Here is an 11761-nt window from a genome sequence, read left to right on the forward strand (position 1 = left end):
AGGTCACTCTCTGGTCTTTGTGTGCATCACAGGCTGCTCCAGGGCCCCCTGAACCTCAGGGTGTCACTTTCCTTTTCTGATCGACGAATTCCGGGTGAGGAACTCAGCTGTCGTCGGCTTCAGGGAATTTTTCCACCAGGATTGAAATCGGGGCCAAGAAAGTGGGGGCATGCAGAAGGCATTCTTTCTACTATTCAGATGTGCTTTCTCTTTAGTTGGGGCATTAGAAAATGCTGTCTTTACCCAGAGTCCTAGATGAAAGTGTTGAATTTCATTACAGTGAGAAAACAGGAAGAGAGGTCCTCATTTCTGCCATGTTTCCCCCTCATCCCTCCTCTTAAAATTTAGACATTTTAATATGTATTATTTAAAGTTGAAAAAATTAAATTAATTCAAACCATGCCCAGTCGGGGTGGGGGTGGGAGGAAAAGAAAAATTTAAAAGGAAACCTGTTTCTAGTCTCTACTTAAGTATCACAGTCATCTTGTTACTTTTATTTTGGAAGAGAAGAAGTAATATTTGACTATTACTTTCTAAATAGTTTTCCTTTCACTTAATATACTTTCTAAAATTTTTATTCATTCTAAGGAAAAAAAATCTTAAATTTTTTTAAATTTTATTTTTATTTTTTATCGAAGTACAGTTGATTTACAATGTTGTCCCAGTCTCTGCTCTATGGCAAAGTGACTCATACATGCATTCTTTTAAAAATATTCGTTTCCATTATGGTTTATCCCAAGAGATTGAATATAGTTCCCTGTGCTACACAGTAGGACCTTGATGTTTATTTATTCTAAATGTAATAGTTTGCATCTACCAACCCCACAGTGTGTTAGTTGCTCAGTTGTGTCTAACGCTTTGCTCCTCTGTCCATGGGATTTTCCAGGCAAGGATACTGGAGTGGGTTGCCATTTTCTTCTCCAACCAACCCCAAATTCCTCACCAAATTCCAGTCTACCCCTCTCCCTCTCCCTCATGGCAATCACAAGTCTATTCTCTAAATCTGTGAGTACGTTAAAGAATATCTTTAAAATGTAGCATTTGATATATATATATTTCCTCCCTATCATGTGATGATAAACATATGCTATTAAAAATTTAATATGCTCATCTGTGTATCATTTCAAACTCTTTCAGGAACACAGTTCTTGAACAACTTCATGAAGTTATTTGAAGTCAGAGATTCCTATCTATCATCTTGGTAACAATAGGCAGATTTAGTGAAATGTTTACTCCATTCTGGGACATGGAACTTTCTAGATATTTAGTCCTCCCAGGAACACTAGGGTATTTTTTTGTTGGCCCCATTTTACAGATAAGGAAACTGAGTCTAAGAGAGGTAAAGTCAAGGTCATAGCGCTGGTAAATGGAAGTCAGATTCAAATCAGAGCAGTTTGAGTTTAGAGTCCATGCAATCACCCCTCTCTCTAACCTCTTAGGAAAACAAACAAACCCAACAGGTATTGATACCACCACTTGGCAGGAAAACAGCAGGCAGTAGTTCTGTTGAAAGAGTTCATTCAGAACGAAATGGTAAGAGTGTCCTTCCCGTAACTTTTAATGCATGACATGCAGTTTCCAACTTGCAGAGGTTGGATTCTAAAAGTTGATTTAAAAGCAGTTTCACCATTCCCTTGCTCTGTGCTCCAAGGCACTTTGTACACACCTCTCCAGTTATGCACAGCATCTTGTCCCTTGGGTGCTTACAGTTCTCTCCCTGACTGGGCTCCCACCTGCTCAAAGCCAGGGACCTGGCCTTGTGTTTCCTTTGGTATTCTCAGCACCCAGCACAGCACCCAGCCGGCGGAGACCCGAAGTGTACACGTATTGTATTAAATTGCAAGTCATTTGTTTGGAACTCAGCACACATTTCCCAAAAGAAATGCATTACAAATGGGAGTGGTCGTGTTGTGTTTCCAACCAGCCCACAAGAGTTTATTTAACCTTTCTCTCGTCTACCAAAAGTACTAAGTTACCTGGAGCTGTGGGTGGGGTGAGAGGTGGTGTGGCGGGGACAGGGAGATAGAAATCTTCCTCCCCTTTCCTAGGTCAGACCTAGATGAAATGTCACGTGGATTGGAGTTCATCTTTGACTCCCTCCAAACTGCTTTTCTTTCTATCTCTCCCATCTATCTGTCATTTCTGTCTCTAGGATTTCTACTCAGTATCCAGCTGTGGTCCCTTGTCTAGGTCTTCCCTTTTCTTCCCCAAATAACCTACATGACCCCCTCCACCAGTCAAAATTCCTGTTTCCTGAATGCAAGTGACCACGGTTGTTGTCCAGGAGGAAATTCACAGATTAACAAGAATTAACTCAAATATTGCTAGTCTATGAATGATAACCTCTAACATCCCTCCACTGCCACCTTACCCCCACCCACCAGTGCTAAGCACACGGCTGTTTATAGCACAGTAGTTAAATTATAGGATTTGGAGACAGATTTGAATACTGGTTCTACCTCAAAGTTATATGGCCTAGGGAAAGTAAGTTCTCTACACCTCAGTTGTTGCATCTGTAAAACGGGAATAACTATAGTTATATTTTTTTCTTTTGTCTGCACCATGTGGCTTGTGGGATCTTAGTTCCCAGACTAGAGATTGAACCCCCACCCTCCACAGTGAAAGTACTGAATTCTAACCACTGGACTGCCAGGGAATTCCTGAGAGCTATTAATAATAGTCTTTTTAATTTTTAATTAATTTATTGAAGGATAATTAATTAATTAATTGAAGGATAATTGCTTTACAGAGTTTTGTTGGTTTCTGCCAAACACCAACATGAATCATCCATAGATATTCATATTTCCCCTCCCTCTTGAACTTCCCTCCCACCTCCCACCCCATCCCACTTCCTCTAGGTTGTTACAGAGCCCGGGTTTGAGTTCTCTGAGTCATACAGCAAATTCCCATTGGCTATCTATTTTACATATGGTAATGGAAGAGAGCTACTAATAACCCTTTAAAAGCATTTAGTGTTATATCACTTATCAGGCACAGTGCTAAGGACTTTTAGTTCATTGATTGACTTTATCTTCCCAACAATCCCGTGAGGTAGATATTTTATTACTAACTGTTATAAAGGAGAGTGACTCTTGAAAGAGATTTCTAGTGGTAAATTAATTATTATTTATTCCCTTCCTTCCTTCTTCCAAAAAGGCTTTAAGACAACATGCTACATTGATAACATTTCTGGCAGCATGGATGGGAGAAGACCTTCCTGGGAGGAGATTTTTTAGGACAAAGGGAGAGGGACTGCTGTCAGATCATCCATGGCTGAAAATGTATCCTGAGAGTCCATTCCATTACGTGGTTCCTGTTCCACAACTTCTTCCCTTCCTCGGCCTCTGAATGTGCCGAATCTGCAAGTGGTCCAAGTTTTTTCTCTAGCCCCTTTCTTTCTTTTTTAAATTTTTTACACAGCCAGTGACAGCTGCAAGGTGGTGGGGGCCGGGCGGATGGCAGCAGCTGTTTGTATGTATGGGATCTCTGTAGTCTTTCTTTGTGAGTCAAGGGCTGTCTGTATATATCACACGCTACCACCTGGCAAGACATTTCGTTCCATGTATGTTGTTTAAATGTTTCCTGGATGATATCATAAACACAGAATGAGGGGGGACCTTCAGATATGGATTTCCAGCCCTTCACTTCCCGACGCAGGAACATCCTAGGGCGATTTTCTCCTCTAGCTCAGCAGACAGCTTGAAATTTGCTCCCTGGTCCTTCCCATTTACCAGATGCGGAGATTTTAATGCCAGTGGGGCAGGCATCTGAACAGAAGCCACAGTGTAGTCCTGAAAAACACCGAGCAGAAGCCGAAGGCAGAGGCAGGTGACAGGCTCGCCCCACGGCCCCTCGTTGGGGTCCTGGTGATTGAGTACATTTCCTTCTCTGGGTCTCAGTTTCCTCTTCAGTCAAGCAAGTGGGATGAGCTGAACTCTCTCTGGTCCCTTCTGAGCTTCAAGACTCTTTGATTCTTTGATAAACTACCCAGGACAGAGGGCTGATCATCCTTGGTGATCCTGTCCTTGGGGTGGACAGTCTGTTGTGACCCATGTAAGCCTGTTCAAATGTTTCCTCATCCTTAAAATTAAGCAATTTCCCCTTATGCTAACTAAACATTTCTTGTAATTTGATTGTAATTTGAGGGTTTTTTTTTTTATTGTCATTGTTATTAGGACTTCTAAAAATATAGGAAGGATTCTACCCTGTATTCCCATTATGGTGATACCTTTGTTATACATATACTGAAATATTTGTTCTAACCTAGATGATTAGTTTTCAAAGACTTAATAGCAATGGAATTCTATTTTTATATGACATTTATATTTAAAAGCTGAATTTCCCTTGTAGCTCAGATGGCAAAGAATCTGCCTCTGCAAAGCAGGAGACCCAGGTTCAATCCTTGGGTCAGGAAGATCCCCTCACTAACACACATATTTAAAAGCTATTTCACATATGTAATTTCATTTGAACCTCAAACTAAAAGTAAGAAGAGAAATTGTAGTCATTTTTATAAGTGAAGAGTTTCAGGATAAATAAATACAAATTCCTTGAATAATATTTCATCTTACAGTTACTAAGTGAAAGAGTCAGGATCCAAACCCAGGTCTTTACTCAGAGTCTAGTGCTGAGTACAATGAGAACTCATATTAATTTACACCAGCAACACCAGCTAGCTCCCCTTGCTTGAGTTTCTGCTGTGTCCTGGGTACCCTACTATGTGCGTGCATGCATGCTCTTTTGCTTCATTTGTGTCTGACTCTTTGCGACCCCATGGACTGTAGCTCACTAGGCTCCTCTGTCAATGGGGTTTCTCCAGGCAACAATACTGGAGTGTGTTGGCATGCCCTCCTCCAGGGGATCTTCCCGACCCAGGGATTGAACCCTTGTTTCTTATGTCTCCTGCATTGGTAGGCAGGTTCTTTATAACTATTGCCACCTGAGAAGCCCATCTCAAATCTTGGAAACAACTATGCAAGAGAAGTATTATCACACTAAGCTGAGAGATTAAACCATTGAATTTAGGAGAAATCAGGCTTGCTAACCTGCACTGAAAGCAAAATTCAAATCCAAGCCCATTCTTTTGACAGTGCCTCCTTTCACTTAAATATGCATCACCTAAAGGGAGACCTAATATAGTTTAATTTTCAGAATTTTTTTTAGGCTACATGAATTATGGTTCCATAAAAGTACAGTTAATGGAAATGACCAATTGTTTGAATCCCGTTCAGCCAACTGGAATTTGTCAGTTGCCCTTAATTTCTCCTGTCATACAGCAGTCTGCTTCTTGGTCTTTCTTTTCTAGATTTTCTCTTATTTATTTCAAACAATATTTTTATTACTTTTTTTCCTGCATTCTCTTAAAATATCTCTTTTTAAGAGATTTAAGATTTAAGAGATTGGCATTTAAAGTGAGCATGGCATTCTTAGTTAGAACTTGGATGATGACCAGTAGAAGAATGAGATTTGAGCTTGCTTCCTTTTTCCCGTCCTCTTTCCGGTTTATATGTCCCCAGATCATTTTAAGTTTATTTGTAATCTATTTTCCTGACAATTTTATCTAGTTAATCCTTGCCCATTTTATATCTGCATAATTCATTGCCTATTCCTAAACACTCTAACTTCTTTTATGAAATGGGGATAATGTGTACAGTGTGAGGAATAGAGTCAATAATTATGTAATATCCTGTATGGTGACAGATGGTAACTAGATTTATTATGGTGATCATTTTGAAATGTTTAAAAGTATTGAATCACTATGTTATATAACAGGAACTAACATAATGCTATCGGTCAGTTATATTTCAAAAACAAAGAAACTCATAGAAAAAGAGATCAGATTTGTGGTTGGGGGAAGGGGATGGACTGAAGACAATTAAGAGGTACAAACTTCCAGTTATAAGATAAAGGAATAAGCACTAGGGATGTCATGGACAATATGATAAATATAATTGACACTGGTGTATGTGATATATCAAAATTGTTAACAGTTCTCATCACAAGGAAAAAATTTGTTTTCTATTTCTTTAACGTTGCATCTAAATGAAATAATGGATGTTCACTAAACTGTTTGTGGTCATCATTTTATGACATGTAAGTCAAATCATTATGCTGTACACTGGAAACTCATGCAGTGCTGTATGTCAATTATATTATATAATGATTCCTGTCTTATTCACACTTCATAGATTTGGTGATGTTCAATCAAACAGTGTGTAGGGAAAGCAGTTGAGAAAGTGTAAAGAACCATGGGCATGGAGAATTATAGTATATTTTGCTTTTGAAAAACTTAAGTCTATAGAAATGGAGCTAAATGGATTGTTCAGGGCAGTGAAGATTTGAATGTTCTGGATTTATTATATGTTGTATATAATAATTATATAAAATAATATAATATGTCACTAAATCATTTTAAAAGAAAGACTTTATATGCATTATTTAGAGAACTGTCCTTTTCCGACCATAGACGGACATGTAGGGGTTATTCAAACACAAGATTGATGCCTTCTGTGCTTCTCCCCATACCTCCCGGTTTTTCCAAGGTTTTCTGTTTTCTGCCTGTAGTCTCTGAGCTACTCTCCTACAAGCCCCACACCTGGTATTGTTATGCACTGTGTTAAGCCCCACACCTGGTATTGTTATGCACTGTGTTAGCTTTCCTTTGCAGAAGTCCCCATGTTTTCTGGTATTAAGGAAACCTTTTAAAATGTTAGCTCTTTTCATGTAGTTCCACAATGATAATGAATTTCTGGCATCCACTGACTGAGAAAATACTCAGTGACAGTAGGACATTACAAACCCAGAAAACGCTTTAAATGGATTTATATTTAATCGATTACAACTGCATCCAAATGCTTTTGAAAAATACACAGACGTATCTAAAACATTATTCCACCAGCCATGCATATGAACACTCAGCAGATATTTGTCATATAAAGACTTGGATAAGAAGAGGATGAAAATGTACAGGTAATGCTTGTGGTATCTGTGGATTTGTGACCCTTTTGTCATAACTCCATCCCCAATCCCTGCCCTGGGATCCAGAGCTCGGAAACCCTTCACACAGTATATAGTAGGTACTCAGTTGTCTCCAATAGATGATAATTTTGAGGATAGCAAGTAAATTGCAGGCCCTTCTGTATCTCCAGCAGAACCCAACATTGTACTGAGAGAAAGCTGCCCACTTTCAAATAAACCAGGAATTTGATTAGTATCAGCTACCAACAGATGTATTTCTGGAGGACCTTATTAAAAGGAAGCTTCTAAAATTTAAACCGCCTAGAAGGAATAGGTCTCTGATTCCAGAAAACTTGTCTTTCTCTGCTAGGGTAAGTGAAAGTAAGTATGGAGTTAGAAAAGCATGAGAAGATGGGGCAGGGCCTATGAAGCAGAGCTGCTCACTCAGAGGCAGGGAGAGCATAGAAACCTCATCCTCTGAAGCTAGCCTCCGCCTCTGCTAAGTAATCTCAGGCTGCATCAGAGAGGAGGTGACCGGAACACTCCCGGGTGGTGACTGAAGTAGCAGAGGAGAGGAGGGTTAGTTCACCGTGTCTTGAGGTCGCAGTGGCAAAAAGCAATTTATGGATCCATAAATCACAAGCGAAAGCATAGTAAATATTTTCATGGGCAATGTGAAATCGAGAATTCATGAGAGGATTCACTCACCTCAACAACGCTGGATAGAGCAGTCCGATCATGTTGAAGAGAAACTCTTAACACAGATTCTTCTTGGAGGCTCAAGTGACGTGAAAGGCTGCAGAGAGAGCCTCGGGCACCCTGACTCTGGTGCCCACTTCACCTTGCAGCAAAGGAAGTGAAAGTGTCAAAATGAAGAGAAGAAAGTCAACATTCTGTCTAGGGGAAAAATGCAGACACAGGCTTTTTTTTTTTCTTTTTATGGGGTGGAGGGTTCGGAAGTTCTCTGGTTGAAGAGGAATCTGTAAAGGGAAACAAGAAATAATCTTTCCTAGTTCTTGTTTTTCCTGGGCTTATCCTGAAATCTGAGGCATGATTTTTATATGTAAATATAAGCTGCAAAACAAATTACCAACAGGATAAGGGAGAGAAATGATGTTACAGCTACTTTAGGTTAATTTGATTTTCTTTCATGTTTCAGAGCTGCCTTGATATTCCTGACCTCAGTGATTTCTGTTGAATTGAAATTGTTGTGTGAAATGGATTCCCCCAGTCTTAGACAGAGCCTTAACCATAAAATCATAAGGAAAATATCACAGTGTAAAACGTAATTGACATTGAACTTGTGACTTACTGAAGAAAAGGAATGAATGAATTAGCAGTGTGATCTTGGTGAAGAATATTCTCTGGCCCCTTCTAACTCCTCTTAAGTAATATCATGTAGACCATGGACCAGTTGACCTTGCGACCAAGTTGACCTTGGTGATCAAGTGGGACCAACTTGTCCCAGGCTTTGTCAGCTTTAGCATGCAAAGTCTCACATCCTGGCAAACCCCTGATACAGGTATACTGGGACGGTGGTTACCCTGGGCCTCTGTGACCCTTACTGTGTTCCAGGGTACACTAATGATCAACCTCTAGGGCCTTGAGCTGCCCTGTCCTGCATATCTCACTCCATCTTATCAGTTGGGAATTGTCGTGTGTTGCAGATACTAATGATCATTTTTGCTGATTTATCTTCCCTTATCACCTCCTTCCTTATTGGTGAAGCCCTGATTTTATCCTTTTGTTCACCTACTGAGTGGCTGTGTGCCCAGAAAAGGTGACCATAATCCCAGTTCATCAAGATGGGGGGTGGATCTTGATTAATCTAAGCCAAGCTTGCAATTTTGGTCGCCTTGCCAGAGACTGAATTAGCAGGGGACCATGGTATGCACTGGTGTGGTATTACCAGTTGTTAAAACTTTGTAATGCTTTGCAGTGGTTGGTACAGAGATGTTGCCCAAGTGCCCTGGCTCTTGCCCCAGGATTCTTATGCTAAACTTCCCTGTTGCAGCTACTTAAGTGTTAATGTCTAGCAACACCATAGGGCTCCCTGGTGACTCAGTTGGTAAAGAATCCACCTGCAATGCAGGAGAGCCTTGGGTTGGGAAGATCCCTTGGAGAAGGAAATGGCAACCCACTCCAGTATTCTTGCCTGGAGAATCCCATGAACAGAGGAGCCTGGTGGGCTACAATCCATGGGATTGCAAAGAGCGGACACAACTGAGTGACCAAACCACCACCACCAACACCATGGGGGCTTCCTGGACCCTAGCTCCAGGTCTCCTGCTTTGTTGGTTCATTGCCCTTTCCTTTGTGTGTTATTAATATTTATTTTGTAGATATCTTGCCTGTGAAGTGAAGTGAAGTGAAAGTCGCTCAGTCGTGTCCGACTCTTTGTGACCCCATGGACTGCATAGACCATGGAATTCTCCAGGCCAGAATACTGGAGTGGGTAGCCTTTCTCTTCTCTGGGGGATCTTCCCAACCCAGGGATCAAACCCAGGTCTCCTGCATTGCAGGCAGATTCTTTACCAGCTTAGCCACAAGGGAAGCCCAAGAATACTGGAGTGGGTAGCCTATCCCTTCTCCAGCGGAACTTCCCGACCCAGGAATTGAACTGGGGTCTCCTGCATCACAGATGGATTCTTTACCAACTGCGCTGTGAGGGAAGCCCCATCTTGCCTGTATGTGAGCTAATTCTGGGGACAGGTGTCAACAACTCCATCCACCTTTTTTTTTTTTTTTACTGTACCACACAGCATGTGAGATCTTAGTTCCCCAACCAGGGATTGAACCCGTGTCACCTGCATTGGAAGTGCAGAGTCTGAACCACTGGACGGCCAGGAAAGTCCAACCCACTTTCCTAAGTGGTCCCAATGGCTGCCACCAGGGTCCAGGGTCCTAGGACACAGCGTGGTCTCATTGCTGATGTCCACAGCAGCAGGTATAGTGTTCAGTGCCAGCCCAGTTCTACAGCATCATTCTGGGCATAGCCTATAAACCTCAAAGTGCCTTGGTTTTTCAGAGAATACAACCTTTTAGTCAATTCCTTTTCAGCTTCAATCACTATGCAAGTTAGCTTTCGTATGTACCATGCCACCTGAAACTTAGTGTTGTAGAACAGTAACCATTTATCTAGCTGTGGGTCATCAATCCGGACTTGGCTTAGCCGGATTCAGCCATGTATCTGCAGTCAGCTACTGGGGTGGCTGAAACGGGCTGCCCTGGAGGGACCTCAGCTTCTTTCCTCAGCAAGTCACAAGCCCAGATCAGATTCAAGGGCTGGAAAAACAGTCTCTGCTTCTTGGGAGAGTAGATACAGAGAGAGGAGTCATTACCATAATCATCCGGAGCTTGTTCTTGGTACTCCAACCATCACAACAAGGTGGGAGATCAGGGCCAGGGAGACAGAAGGAAGCCCCTTTCTCCTCTGCAGACTCGGGGCACTGCAGGGGAACAAGTGGATCTGTCTAAGCCATCCCAATTCTGGGAGCAAAGCCTGGCTTGAAGGAGAGGCTGTGAAATACCATCAGGCTCTACTTTGATTTTCTTGCCCTTGGATGCAGTGGTACATGGTTCATCCACACTCTTTTCCCTTCTACCTTGGAAATCAGGACTGTGCTAGATGACAGCTCCTTCATTCAGCAGCCTCCTTCTCAGAGAGAAGAAAAGACCCTCTCTTTCTATCCCTCTCCCCACTATGCACACACAGTAGAGTGAGAACTAAACTGATGTCGTTTGAAAGTCAGGACAACTCAATCCGAGATTTGAGGTTGTTTGTCACTGCATCGTGAACAACCCTACATAGGAAGTATTTACCGAAGTACCAGTCCTGAAGAACATTGCATTAAAAAGATGAGTTTTGTAAGTAGAGTTGGGGACAATAAGAAACTGCTGATTTTCCCTTTGGTGTTTATTCTCTTTCTGTACCTTGATGATATAAAACGCTCTGAGTTTTGGCCTGACACTTGGGTACCTAACCACGGAGTGCATTTCTTAGCTTCCTTTATATCTGTGTCCATATGACCAAGTTCAGACCAGTGGGATGTAAGCACAAGAGATGGTGTAATTCCATGTTATCTCCTTAAAGGGAAAGCCTCTTGCCTTAAACTCTCTATTTCAACTTCTACTGCTTGAGAAATGGTAACCACTGGTGCTATCTTGGAAGCCATGTATTGAGAATGGGAGAGCCTCTTAGCCAGCCTTGGGCCACTCTCTGTATTGATAAATGAAAGAGAGATTAACTTCTATTCTGGCCCTTGTATTTTAGAGTCTCTTCGCTATGGCAGCCTAAGGTGGACCATAACTAATATCACCCTGTATCTTCTCCTGGAGATTCACTTTAAATGTACTAAAGATTCAGAGGTGTCCAGTAGTAAAGAAACTAGTTCAAATCTGATTTACTGGGGGAATCCCTCTTTTTTTGTGGAATATTTATTGATATTCACTTATTGTTATCACAGAGGCAACTTTAAAGTAGATTTGCTTTTTGGAAAGTACTGAAATAGACTCATCTTGGTAGGCAGGGAAGAACATGGAGTTTTCATTTCCAGTGACTATAATAAGGGGCATGACACCACCCAGCACAACTCCCCAACTCAGCTTTCACTGCTTTCTTCTTGGAAAAGCAGGCAGGGAGTAGAAAAAGCAGAAATATGAATGACCACAAACCTGAACTGGAATTAAGGATCTGTGACCTTGGGCATCCTCCTGCACCTCTCCAGGCCTCTGTAGCCTCCTTTGAAAAATGAGAATACCTATGTCTCCTTCATAGGATTGTTTGAATTCTGACTATAAAAGC

The 11761-nt window shown here is 41.5% G+C and overlaps 1 protein-coding gene across 6 annotated transcripts in view; it reads right to left on the reverse strand.

Annotated features, from left to right (window-relative positions):
- RBPJ (recombination signal binding protein for immunoglobulin kappa J region) overlaps positions 1–7806 on the reverse strand; it is a 228212-nt gene extending 220406 nt beyond the window's left edge. For all 6 annotated transcript variants that reach the window (XM_081534401.1, XM_081533416.1, XM_081534742.1 and 3 more), the window contains exon 1: positions 7666–7806. In XM_081534401.1, the coding sequence (XP_081390527.1) occupies positions 7666–7697 (32 nt within the window). In that variant the 5' untranslated portion in view covers positions 7698–7806. The remainder of the gene's footprint in view (positions 1–7665) is intronic.
- Between the last annotated feature and the right edge of the window lie 3955 nt (positions 7807–11761).

The sequence above is a fragment of the Giraffa tippelskirchi genome, chromosome 1 (genome assembly GCF_054371585.1).
Source record: "Giraffa tippelskirchi isolate mGirTip1 chromosome 1, T2T-mGirTip1v1.2.pri, whole genome shotgun sequence".
Taxonomy (NCBI): Eukaryota; Metazoa; Chordata; class Mammalia; order Artiodactyla; family Giraffidae; genus Giraffa; species Giraffa tippelskirchi.